We start from the raw sequence: 14,178 nt of genomic DNA, 5'->3' as shown, positions 1-14,178 counted from the left end.
ATATATAACATACTAAAGTTTTAGTTAAAAGCAGAGCAGTTAAAACCGGTACCATTCATCTTACATACCTTGAGGATGCTCTGAATTAAGTTCATAAACAGCCAATGAAAACTCAAGCCCTGATGATGAAGTTACTCTGTCATCCTCAACCCTATAATATTCCTGGGCTGAGCAGAGCCAGACTGACCCTAATCAGACATGTAAGCATATGTGATTTCTTTGCTTCTGGAGAGACATGCTTTTAAGGTTTTTTTTTTTTTGGTTGGTTGGGTTTTTTGATTTTTTGGTTTTTTGGCTTGGGTTTTCCCTCTTTTTTTTTTCTTTTCTTTTTTTTTTTTTTTTTTCTTCCTTCATCCATTTTTCTGCTTGGCCGATTTTCTTCTTTAGATGTTGCTTAGTTAATCATAGGAATGCTACTTTTTCCTGATGTTCTGAAGCCTGCAGAAGTCTCTTTTCTGGTATACCAAATTCTGTGTCCAACAAGTAAATTTCTATTTTCAAGATTTCCAAGACCTGTAAGAGGATCTACTCCTTGCAGAGGGAAGGAGAGAAACCAGAAGTAACTCTTCCAGCAATTTCCATCTTAAACGAGTGGTATATATGCAGACTCTTTACAAATTAGTCATAAGTATTCCCTGGATCCTGAATTCATAAGTCTTAAGGTCTCAGAATTCCTAAACTATGTTCTGACTACCAGGGTTAGGTAATTAAATAACCATGGAAATAATGCATTTCTCCAACTGTTAGTCTCAAGTCTGGATCTCCAGCTAGGTTTTGAAACTGGTATGGGATTTAAAATTTGTTTCAACTATAAATACCAGCTAAGGGATTTATCCTTCCTTACAGAAAAAAACAGAGTTGTCTCTAGGGGGGTTTTTTTAAAGTTTTATTTATGTACTTTGAATAGCATCTTCTTTTCAGACTAAAATTTGTGTACTTCTCTATTGCTACAGGCATTTGTTCAGAAGAGCACCAATTCTCCAATTGTCCCGTGTAATAATTTTTCTCTGCACAAATGTTTTACTATTTTTAATAAATTCTTGCTCTTTTAGCAAGCTGCCAAAGACCTGCCATGGAAATGTTTAAAAGATGTAGTGGCTGATATTCCTAACTGCAGTTTAGTACATACCCAGTGAATACAACCATAACATTTCAAGTCAGTAACAGTGACGGGCCTTGGAATAGTAAGAGAACAGCAACAAGAAAAACATTGTCCCAACTGGCACTTTTTCTCCTGGGTTAGTGCACTGTCTCATTTTTAATACTGGGAATAATTTACTGTGATTACATTTTTAAAAACTGCTTCTTAGAGGGAAATCCAAGCTGACCTCATCACGAATAAGGATTTAGTGAAATCACTCTTTAACTAGCTGCAATTGTTCCTGTAATTTAAAGCATTAAATAGTATGGATATGCAGAAGAATCCTCATGATCTAACAGAACATAGAGTTAGAAGCTAGAAAATCATTATTATGGGTCTGGCAGTCCTGTGTTCTGCTCAAAACCAGATAAATTAATCTTTCTGGAGCTAGTTCTGCTCACACAGCAGTTATATGCCTATTTAATTCTTTTATTTCATTACTTTTGATTTACACTGGTGGAGGTCAAAGTATTGTAATTTGTAGGTAATGTTACTCTAAAACCACACAACATGAGGTAGAATAAAATAGACAAGTCTATTCTTTTGATAGTGGGAAATCATTGAAATGCAACATAAAGTTATCAAAATTATATATGTGCTAACTCAGATTACCAGTATAGGGGGCTGAATATTAGCAGTAATGACTTATTTTTGGACAAAATCTGTTACATAAAAAATTGCTTCTTCATGTCTTTTGGGAACCTGTAATGATTTTTGAAAAGCATAAACTGCATGAAAGGACAAAATGGAAACATCTGTTCTATGGTCTAAATTCTATACATGTGCAGTTATATGGCATCAAGCCCTTTTCCTAGAGGTAGACCTTGTGCACCCAGGCTATCCTTTGGAGATGTTTTACATATGTTAGCATGTGGGCATTTGTATAACCACATCTTGCATCAGTGGGTTCTGCTGTCATCCTGGGAAATAAACTTCCCTGACTGCAAATGTAGGTACCTAGAGTCCAGAGTCAGTTCTGGCACAGAGCACTCCAGTTCAGTCAGGCTTTGCAGACCTATTGCTGCATTGCTTTCAAACCTTCATTAAAACTAATGGCACGTTACTTTTATAACCTAGGATTCCTTAAACAGATTTTAGTTGAGTTATAGTTTAGTTTAGTTATATATTAAACAAATAATGATTTTTAAAAACCAAAAATGTATTTTCATTTGCTGAAAACTGTTGTTAAAATCTTAAGACTTTAATCTTTAGAACTACTTTATTTACTCTGAGATGTAAATGAATATCAAGTTGAAGTAACATTTTAAATAAAAACAGATCAAACTTAAATATATCTAGGAAAATATAAAAAAAATATTCCTCAAGATCAATACAAAATGAGCAGTCTGTATTTGGTCTAAAGCTAGGATTTTTTTTCTGGTCTTTTTAGAACTGCTACTTTAGGAACTTCAGCATAAGTTTTTCAGCCTACTTAACTCGCTCTTGATGACATGCTCTTCACTGAATGCTGTGTAACTTCTGTGGTCAGGATAGTGGGTTGTTGTCTGAGTTTTCTGAACTCATGATCTCCTCTGCCTTATTATTTTTTTTGAAGTTTCCTGTTAATCACTTTAGTGAATATGAATATATATGTAATCTGTTCAATATGGTAGTAGTGTTGGAGCCATGGTCATCTAAGTACATACCTATATTTCTGCTTTTGGTTGGACAGTCAAAATAAGTCTCTAGTGAGCATAATTTAATTTATTTATTCAGAATTTTTTATGTAATTATTCGACTCTACATGCCTACAATAGACTTCTTTCAGGTAACTAAATAATTAGGATATTTTCAGAGAGCCAACACAAAAGAGGCAAAGGCCTAATTTGAGAGAAATTCAATTTTTTTGTTTAAAAATAACTTTGTATAAAAGCTATTTTATTGAGCTCTGTAGGGAACTCATTCTTTTCCAGCCCTTTCTAGGCAGCAGAGTAGAGGCATTTGTAGGCTATCTGTGGGAAGATGTGTAAGCAGCACTGTAGATTATTCAAAAAAAAGGTTTCTAGTTAGGAGCAGTAGGATGAGATTCAAGTCTCTTAAAGACCATGATATACATCCCAGTCACAGGTCTCTAGCTGTTAAAGGAAAGTCTGTTTGCTCTAAGTAAAACATTATGAGCTGCAGACTTCTCCAAATTATATTAGAGTTTTTGGGGTTTTTTTACATCCATAAGCAATAGGTCATTCTGAGAATGCATTTATGTAAGTTACAGAGATCCCAGGGTAATGAGTATTGCAAACTCTATAGTTCTAAGTCCAGAACAAAACACCTTCACTGAAAAAAATCCCTGCTTGCAATCTCCACACATTCATATATCTTAACTATTGGCATAATTTCTGCAAATGTTGGTCCATAGTGAGCTAAGACAGCTTTTAGGTAGCCACATTGCATGTTTTGCTGACAAGCTGAAATGAATTATGTAAGAGGTATCTTATGTAGCCATCATGGAATAGACACTTCTAAAAGATCCTTATTATTGAGATGTGTAGGAGAAGCTCTATAGAGTACACTTCAGTTAATCATTGTGGAGGTCATAAGGTATAGATTGCTGCAGTAATATTTATAGGACATGCGTGAGAATTTTAAGTGATTCAAGTGTGTAATATCATACCAGAATGTAGGAATAACAGGAATACTAAAATCAATTATTTCAATGCTTATTGATGAAAGACAAGCATGCTCTTCCACCTCTGAGGATGTACCACTTCAGTAGTTTCATCCCCATGATTTTCCCCATGAGTATCAATGTTGTGTCAACTAGATTGTGTTTTCTATTGCTCTCTAATTTAATCAGTGAAGTGGCCCAGAAGGCACTTTGCTATGACAGAGTAGAAATCTCTGGCATGGCTGAAAAACAGCATTTAAAAAAGTTCTTTTAAAAATATGTATGTTGCAAAAACCAGCATTATATTGATGGGTCTCAGAGTAATCTATGTGCTTGGTAAACCTGTAGAGCATCATTATCATAGTCTCACTAATTCTAATGGATTCATCTGCTCATTCCAGTAAAGTGCTGTTCCTGTGTTAAGAGCAGTACACTGTGATCAGATAGATTATGCCTATGGAATACATCTGCTCCTAGGTCAAATCTTCTGCTCTTTGATTTTTTTTATTATTGTATATTTTGACATAAGGTATTTTTTTCTAGTGTTAAGTAGATGAGAAATCCTGCACCTCAGTTGTTCTTTAATGCAGGCTTCAGGGTGAACTTCTGTAAGAGGTGTTTGACAAACTGTGCTTTGTTTAGCTCAGATCTGCAGCTGAACTCTTAGTTTGCTTTTGCAGAAGCATTGCATGGGCAACACCTGTAAAATAAGCTGTGGTATTCTCTGACACTGGCCCATGGTGCTAGGAAGGAAGGACATGGTAGCAGATGCACTGAGATACTTTTTTTAAGTGTGGATGATGCAGTAAGAGTGAAGAAAAACATTGGGTTTTAGCCTCAGTGAGATACTCAACTCCTTAAAAGCATTAAATTAATTGCTGGATCTGACTCTGAAATCAGAATTTCAGAGATATAGAGAAGTGCTTTTACTAAAGCCAGCGAAAACATCTAATTTATTTCTAAAAAATCCCAAAATATCTAGGTCCAAGAGATTTTCTCTGATAGTTTTTGTTTAGATCTCTTGTGTGGTTTCCTACTTAAAATCCTGTGCATGTATTTTTGAAGGAAGGATTTAGATTTATTTTAAGATTTGGTTTTAGTTATTTAGCATTGAAACAGGCTCTCTAGGGAAGTGATGGAGTCACCATTCCTGGAAGTGTTCAAAAAATGTGTGGATATGGGCACTCAAGACATGGTTTAGAGGTGAACATCATAGTAGTGCTGGGATGATGGTTGGATTAGGTGATCTTAGAGGTATTTTCTGATCTTAACAATTCTATGATTCTATGATTGTGAAAATTGTATCTGAGGTTTAAATTTGAATCACTGGGTTTCCTCTCATTTGTGTTGTCTTTTCCCATTAAGTTTATTCTGTTGACTAGAGAAGAATTATTTATGACTCATATTTAAGACCACAGATGTCCCACAGGAGTTCAGAGAGAACTTATGGCACCATAAGACACCTTTTAAGAGGTTCCAGGTCTGTTTTGGAAACCACTGCAACACCCTTCCTATCAGGGCAGTGTGCCATGCACAGATCTCCCATGATGAGCTGGGTGGAATAATATTTGAAACTGCATGTGTGTGTTAATTAACCTGCAAGTGACAGCTGGCAAGGGCACACACCCTTGTCAACTGCTTATATAAACCTCTTAACTCGAGTAGTAGGTCTCTTGTTTTGGTAAACACCTTCTCAGCTTACAAACTTTAGTCTGCCTGGGTGGAATGAGGCCATTTTACAACAGCCAAGGCTTTTGTCCTTTACTTTTATTCTTCTCTTCTCTGAATAAATTTAGCAGTCATTCATGATGTCTGTATACATAACAGCCAGCTTTGTGGTATCACAGATGATAAAAATGTAATGTGCAAAATTCACATCCAGCAACACTTCTTCCATTTTTTATTATTTTTTCATAAAAACAATTTAGGAGACTTAAATAAGGACAAGAAAATGCTCTTAAAAAGGCATGCAATATCATTTAGCTTCACCTAGAAGCTTTAACCATTCTAAAAAAACATCCACACTCAGTTTAACTGTTCTTAGTGATTACAGTTTGCAGTACCTGTTATTTAAAATATTGATTCTTGTTCCTTCCCTTCATACAGCTTTAGAATCTTTCACAGAGTGTAAACTTCCCTGTCAAAAATTCATAGATAATTCATCTCCTATTTTAATGAGTGGTTCTATCATTTAGAAAAGATTAGGCAACCATCTGCAGGAATGTCTGTGCTAAATAGTTGCAGGGTGAGGAAATAGTCTAGATGTCCTTGTGAGTCCTGCTTTCTACAGTTTACTTCTTTTTTCAGTCTTTCTAGAACAGAAAATAAGAATTATTGAATTCAAGAATAGCTTAGGAAATTACAGTTTGTTCTCAGTCATCATCTCTTGACTTTTAATTGTACAGAACACTAAAGAGGCACATACTGGCCTGTGTGTAATAACCACGTAGTTTGCTGCAGAAAACAGAGTGTTTATATAAAAATGGTGCCATTCTGAAATAACTCCTCCACTGGCTAACCATAACAGTAATTCAATTAATTCAATATATGGCAAAAGCAAAATACTTAATGCAGAAGTAAAATAGTATGAAATTTAAAGAAGAAATGAAGATACTGAAGAATCATTATTATACAATGATTTAAATTTTTAGCGGCTACACATGAATAAGTTATTATAGTAGAAACATTCAAATGATAAGAATACTACAAGAGAATGCATTAAAAGTGTTTCATTTTAAAAAACAAAAATTTATAAAGGTAAGCCCCTGTGCTTTCATTCTTTAATGTGTTATTACATTCATGTATCTTTTGAGAAAACAATATGGAGTATGAGAATAACATACTGCTGTATTTACAGGATTTAAATGTTAAACTTGAAAATGTAAAGTGCTTTTATCAGCATTGTTAATTTTATTTGAATACAACCATTTTGAGATGGATTACTAGGGAAATATTAGAATGGGAAAAATGTGAACTACAGAGCATCTTCTGCCTACCTGGCTATGATAATTACAAATGTCAGGTTTGGTAGATATAAAAAGGGGTGAAGTTGCATTTTGGGCTTCCATCCACCCCTCCTTTTCCTGTTTGCTTAGTTATAATTCTGCAAAGCCCATGTGAAAACACACTACCTGCTATGGTGACATTTTACATTCATTTTGAACAGGTATGAGTCACTTTACCAGATTTTTATTCTCAGTTTCTCCTGTAGGAAAACTCTATTATTTCCCTTCCTGGCCCCAATTGCTCATCACCATACACCTGCTCATCAGGTGAATGGTGATGAGCAATTGGGGCCAGGAAGGCTAATAATAGAGTTTGCACGGTTTCAACATTCTCTGCACATTGAAAGTGAAGAAATATTACATCTTTATGATATTCTTCACTGATCAAATCTGTAACCAGGTTCAAATCCACTGATCAAATAAGTAAACAGGTTCAGATCACACTAAAGATAATGGCTGGCCAAGAGAGTCACTGCAGAGATGCACAGAGAGACAGCAGATTGCATTGCCATGAGAAATCTTGCTCCTTGGGATTTGTGCTATCATTTATATTTTAATTCAGCAAAACTTCATTTCTTATGTCATTAAAAATACCAGCAGTAGTATTAATCCAAAGTTATGTCCTAGGAGTAAATGGGTCTCCCTAGAGATGAATATAAACTAATTACCTTTGTACAATATGTTGACTGTTTAGAATACATAATTGTTTTCCCTAATTTTTTGAGAGATGAAAGAATGCATACATATATGTATTAGGATATCTCTGTCTACAAGAGAAAAGAAATCTTGTATCTAATTTCTCACAAATGTTTACCTGTCTTTTATTTGATAAAATGCAATAATTTAGTACAATCTAAAAAATATACTGTGTTAGTACAAATGCTTTTGCCTTTCATATTTCCATTATCATAAAATCCTTTCTATGTTTTCATGAGTACTAGCATATTTTTCTCACTGTCCTAATGAATACAGCTCAGTTCAGACCTTAATTCACTCTATTGAAAGAAATTATTCCATTCAGTTTGGAACTGATCAAAGCTCTTCTATACTGTTTTGGAGAGCCAAAAGGGGACTTTTTATGGGACCAGGATCTACGTAGGAAGTAAGCAAAGGCTGTTTTAAGAACGTTTTCCACATTCATTTAGAAGAGGTTCCCATGGAAATCTAATTCAGCTAATAGTTACGTTACTCTTTTGGCAGCTTGCCTGCCTCGTGAGGAAATATCATTTTAAGGGGTTCCCATAGAAAGCTATAGCTTAAATCTGTACTGCAGAGTGATGGTATTCACTGATGCCCTGAAGCTCTGTGTCCTGCCAATGCAGCATTAGAGAACAAATGCTTCCTTGTGGGGTCTGGGTACACTGCTACAGTGAGAATGCTACTCAGATTTCCTTCTGTCATAGGGCTTACTGTAAGGGAAAAAGAAAAAAAAAAAGCCAGAAAAAAAAATCAAGGAAAATAAGAGCCCTGCAATTCGTGTTTTATTCATTTTGGGTGTTTTGTTGGGGTTTGAGTAATCTTCAGACCTACAAAAGAATAACTAAAAATAAAGAAGAAAACAAAAACCCCTTAGTCCTTTGAATGTAGTGATCTTTATTATGTATATATATGAGAGATAATTTTATAATGAAAATGTAATAGAAAGTCACAGCTTCTTAAGTCAATGCAAAATTGTGCTTCCAAGTCAACACACATTCTGCCATCTAGTGACCAGAAGAAATTGTACTGACCAGTTCCAATGTGATGAGAAACCGCAAGTAGTGCTACTGCTGTGTATCTTTGTGGGAGAACCTCTAAAATGGATTAAAAAATGTGCAGAAAACCTTTTCATGCTCTGGGAAGTCAGAAATTTATCAGATCTACTGAAATTAGTTAATATTGCAGCCCAAAATTGGATTTAAACAGACTGATTCTTTATATATTTCTGTAGTCTTCTTTCTTCCTTTCCCCCTCTCCTCCTCCCCCTTCAAGTGAGACTTACATCAGCATTTTGCATAACTTCTGGGAAAAATATTTGTGTGTTAGCACAGAGAGGATGCCATGCTACTGCATGTGAGACAGTTTGCATTACTGCACGTTCTGGCTGCAAGGTATATTCTGTTCATTCAGCAGTCAAGAGTAAATGAAAACACTTGTTTGGCTAGTTACAGTTCAGGAGTGGGTAGGGTAGTATGAATCACACTGCTGGAGCATTGTGGGTGAAAGAAAATGACAGTCACTTTGGGGAGTTGACTGCCTCCTTTTGCTTTATAAGTTTTTAAAAGCTTTCAGGAAACTGCTCTACTTGTTCTGTACAAGCTGATGACATTCAGCAACTCTCAGAAGTTCCTTGACATTGTGTGTGTCCTAAGGGGGTAACCCTAGAGGTCTCAGAACCACTTTTTTTTTTTTAGTTCATTTATGATGTCATCACCAACTTCTATGATGAAAAAGGCTTTTTATATTAATGCCAGTGTGTCCTGAACCATAAATAGCACAATTCATAGTAGATGGTACATCATAATACATTTTTCCTCTGAAGTTCCCATGAAATATGATAAAAAATAGCCATAAAAGCCAGACCAACATGGTTTATAATGTCATCTGATGATTAGGATATATATGTAACAAATATATATGTTACGAATATCATAAAATAGCCTTAAAATCTGTTTTATATTTACCTTAATTTTAAAGAATATCCACTTGTCAAAAGCAAAGACTTGGTGAGTAGAACCTTGCAAAGCTGGTATTTTTCTTTTGTATTTCTCAGTTGTCCTAGTTTGCATTTGTACACTGTTAACAGATTTTTTTCTTCTTTATTCCTACAGAGAGCACATGGCACCTCTCTCCTCTTCTAAAAATGCACACCTACACTGGCCGCAAGATTTTAGCTTCTCCTCTAAAAAGTAAAAAGGTTACTCAATAGGAATAAAAATTCCCATAACATAACATAACATAACATAACATAACATAACATAACATAACAATAAAGGTAAAGCCAATGGGACTAGTGATAAGAGCTGTAAATAATACCAAACTGTAAACTTTGGAATTGCAATTTTTTATTCTGTCCAAGAAGGCATGGAACTATATTACATGCCTCTGCTTATATGTAAAATGAAATCATGGAGTCAGATAATCATTTAGGGTGGAAAAGCCCTCCAAGATCATTAACCTTTGACCAAACACCACCATGCCAACTAAACCATAGCACTAAGCGCCATGTCCAATCATTTTTGAACACTTCCAGAGATGCTGACTCCACCACCTCCCTGGGCAGTCTGTTCCAATGTTTAACCAAATGATACAGCACATCCATATTAAAATGTATGCATCACTGAAATGCTTTGAAGTATTGATCCATTATGAGCAGCTGAGGAGTAAAAACATAGGCATCCTATTGCAGTGATCCCTTGTGCTTCCATAGCCACCAAAGGACCACTGACAGCAGAATAAATTATTTATCAGATAATGAAACCTGATGCTTTCTACCACAAATGTTTGGAAAGTGTTATGATTTATTATAAGTCTTGGTCTGTTTAAAATGATTCAAGGTTCCCCATAATGCTATTTTTATTTACATTTTGAGATATTTATGGGTTTTTATCTTCATGCTGTGTAGATTATAGCATTAACAATGTAATAAAAAGGCTTAAAACCCTTGCATGTTTTCAGGCCTAACTTAGAGTCACACTGTCAATTTCTGAATTAGACCATGCACCTATTTGTTGCTGAAAGGATTTGCTTTCCCCCTGTATTTAATGAAACAATATGATTAATATCAATGTTAGAGATAAATGAGAAGAACTGTCCTGTTTCACCCAAATAAAATTTAGGACAGACATCACCAAAAAAATTCTCTTCAGAAACTAATGTCTACAAAAATACCTTCTTCTGGGTTAGAAAACTTATTTTCGGCAGCAAAAATTAGGTAAGAAGAGTGAGAATGATAAAAATTAATTTACTCAGAATGTCAATTCAAATATCCAATATTATATCCAGATACCAGGTCTTGAATCATGCTGACTTGACCTTGCAGGACACCTCTGTGCTATAATACTGCCTACGTTAGGATGGTTCTTACCACCTTTCCCACACAAACAGATCCTTGAAACTTCTGTGCCATTTAGTCGTACTCTAATGAGTGTAAAGTCGTACTCATTTAGACTGACTTGGGTTAAAATGCTTTCCCAGCCCAGACAGCATTTAGATACTGCCTCTCTGTGAAGTATTGAGGGGAAAAAAACAGCATAATGGGTTCACCTTCTGTGTTTATTACCTAGGATCTGAAAATGAAGGAAAGTTTCATTCTATTTAGTATTTATTGCGAACTTAAACAAGATATTATATTAAAAATGCTTCATAAAAATGCATTACTCTTAAACTCCTTAGATTAAACAATTTTGAGATCATTGTTTCTACTTATACACAGAAAGTGGACATTTCTGATCCCATTACAAAAATGCACTTGACCCTTTTTTTTTTCTCTCATGAGGCCTGAATTTTAATGAGGTCTCACCCATGCCAGTACATTGCATTTCCTGGTACTGCTTTTGTTCTCATGTGGCATTTGGTTAAATACTCCAGCTGAATATGAAAATAAGAGCATTGCATAAGTCTGGTTCCATTTTTTTGATAAAACTTATAAAAATATTTTTATCTGGGTAATGAAAAATTTATCTTTAATATATACTTGCTATATAAATGCTTAGTATATCAAAGGGAGATTAGCTGAAAAGTGCATCTCAAAGACCATCAGCAATAGTTGAAGTGAATTGAAAATATTTTGTTGCTTAAGTGGAAAAATGAAAAAAACCGAGGCATTATAATCACGCTGAGTGGTATTTGTAACTCCATCACTATGACTGGGGCTACATCAGGTATTATCCACAATGCAGAAAACTGATCTCCCAGACATCCCTTTGCCTCTCCACCAGCAGTCTCTGTCCTGCAGGACACTGCATGTGCCTGCACCCAGCACAAGATGCTGCAGGACTGGGACCAGAACATTCACCACCTCCCTGTATGCCTCTGGAAAGCCTTCCTCTAGCAAAGGTCTCCCATTATTGCACTCTGTACCTTCAAAAGTAGAAGTAAGTCTTCTGCAAGAATGGTGCCATACCCTCTAAATTGCCTGACAAGCAGAGATCACGCAGCCAGCAAACTCAGAGTAAACATGCCTTGCTGTGACAGCCTCTTCAGGGGAGAAGCTATGTAAAATCTCCTGCCATTACCATGCTATTAATTACAGTTTAAATGTGTCATCTGTACTGCACCTTGTAAAAATTGTAAAAAATATTCTAATCACAGTTTGCATTAGAATATTAATTGTAATAAGAGATTTTCCACAGAATCAAAAGCTATCTTAAATCAGAGAAGCTGTAGAAGAGGTGTATTTTGGAACAAAATTATTCATAGAATTTTTAACACATATATGTATACATACACATACATATAATATATTTGCATGTGTATATATACATATATCATTTAATTATCTTATATTTATTTCTGTGATGCATTAAAATGTTGAATGTTTAATCCTCAAAATATATTTTATTAATTATATTTTCAGATATTCTCTTTAGAATGTGAACTGCATTGCTGTTCTCAAATGAATAATTAAATTTATATTTTAAGTGGTGCCAGTAATGAATATTTACAAAAAGAAACGCTAATTTGGAGAAATACATGAATAGTTTACTAGAAAGGGAAAAAACCTCTTTTCTCTGATTGACCCCTTAAAATAAGTTTACCTTTTATTGTTTCTTTAAATAGAAATGTTAATGTTTTAAATTATTTATCAAGACAATGTGTTTGCAAATAATATTTATTAGGGATATTTACATATCATATAATGTTTTGTGGTTTTTGAGGCAGAAAGGTAAGTTTTATTATCTTCATGCCTTTACAAATTGGGGAGAATTTTGAATTTTGCATTTGCAAGGTAACCTTCCAGCAGTAAGGTATTTTTTAATGTTTGTGTTCCTTGTGTTTCAGACACCTTCTGCCTCATCAGAAACTTTATGTGATTGTAGTTGAAGTAGTTTCAATGTTAACCCACATTTCCCAGCACATGCTTCCTGAATTAGAGTCCCAGTTTTTGGGGTGTTTTTTTACAGAATATTTAGCACTGAGCTGCAGACAGCTGTGTGTGCCTGGGAGTATCATAGGGAACTGTGCTGAAGATACAGCAGTCCCCCTCTAAGTGCAAAAGTCTTCCTGCATTTCATTACAGAAATGAAAAGTAGAGCTAAGGTAGAAGTCTAGGAGGTTTGCACAGGACAAGAGAGGGTAAATGACAGCAGTTATAACAGGATTAACAACTAAAGCATCATCTCCCACACTCTGGGGCTTGATGTCACCGATTTTTCATGGGTTTTCCCTATTAAAATCAATGTGGAGAGTAAAATACAATTTATAGTCTTTTAACTTAGAGGTTTCAGGAAGGAAGCAGATCACAAGCACTTGTTCTGCTGTATTCAACCTAAAAAATTAAACAGTTCATTGGCTAAATTATTATAATTTCCCACTGCCACCATTCCCAAAGATGACTTTTTATCTCTGTTGAAGGCTTCATCAGCCTGAAAGATGAGTGCAGAAATAGAAGTCCTCTGGAGGAGCAGCAGGCTCTGCCACAGAACAGCAATGTCTAACACTGTCACAGTCATTTTCTGGTGTGGTTTGCACGGATTTCAAATAAAGGAATAGAATGTCTGCATTTGAATAACTGTTTTTGTCCCATGTCATACAGCTGATTTATAGAATGTGTCACTACATTGAATGTTGGTTCATAAAATAAAATCATATTGGAAAATCTGCAGACATAAATTTAAGTATTTATTGAAAGCTGAGTGTAGCAAAGTTAAGTTGATGTTAACTGCCATGATCACTTGCCTGACTCTTGCCAGCAACTTCCAGGTATGTTTAGGAACATATTGCATGAGACAGTATGTGACTTTTGAGAAATGTCTACACACAAGCTTTCATAAACCTTTATTCTGTCTCTAGAATTTGGAATGATGGGAGATCATACAATTAAAAGTCAGCGACCTCGATCTGTTCATGAGAAAAGGGTCCCTCAGGAACAAGCTGATGCTGCTAAATTTATGGCACAAACTGGTAATACATCAGTTACATTTTTTCTATTTACTGTTGTTAATTTTAGCAAGACCACTGCATGTTTCCATAATCTTTTGCTGCATATTTGTCAGTTTTCTAAGCTGATACTTTTTTTGAGTCATTTATTTTTTTTTTCACCAGTTAAAGTCCATAAATAAAGTAGCTAAGAGTTAGATAGATCATGCAAAAACATGCACTGTGAATGTGAATACCAAATCATTTAGTGTAAGCATGAATTTCTTTAGTGGTAAAAGCAGTCTCACATGTACAAACACAGGACAGCTCACTGTGACGTTAACTTTTTTTCAAAGATGTTAAGAACA

The 14,178-nt window shown here is 35.0% G+C and overlaps 1 protein-coding gene across 6 annotated transcripts in view; it reads left to right on the top strand.

Moving 5' to 3' along the window:
- The window catches only part of ADGRB3 (adhesion G protein-coupled receptor B3), a 446,791-nt gene that overhangs the window by 165,044 nt on the left and 267,569 nt on the right, over positions 1-14,178 (top strand). For 5 of the 6 annotated variants that reach the window (XM_036381331.2, XM_036381328.2, XM_036381333.2 and 2 more), the window contains exon 3: positions 13,745-13,855. The exons of the other annotated variant lie outside the window; for it this stretch is intronic. In XM_036381331.2, coding sequence (XP_036237224.1) covers positions 13,745-13,855 — 111 coding nt within the window. The remainder of the gene's footprint in view (positions 1-13,744; positions 13,856-14,178) is intronic. 6 annotated transcript variants of the gene reach the window in all.

The sequence above is a fragment of the Molothrus ater genome, chromosome 3, assembly GCF_012460135.2.
Source record: "Molothrus ater isolate BHLD 08-10-18 breed brown headed cowbird chromosome 3, BPBGC_Mater_1.1, whole genome shotgun sequence".
In the NCBI taxonomy this organism is placed as follows: Eukaryota; Metazoa; Chordata; class Aves; order Passeriformes; family Icteridae; genus Molothrus; species Molothrus ater.
This window is presented reverse-complemented; position numbering and strand designations above follow the sequence as displayed.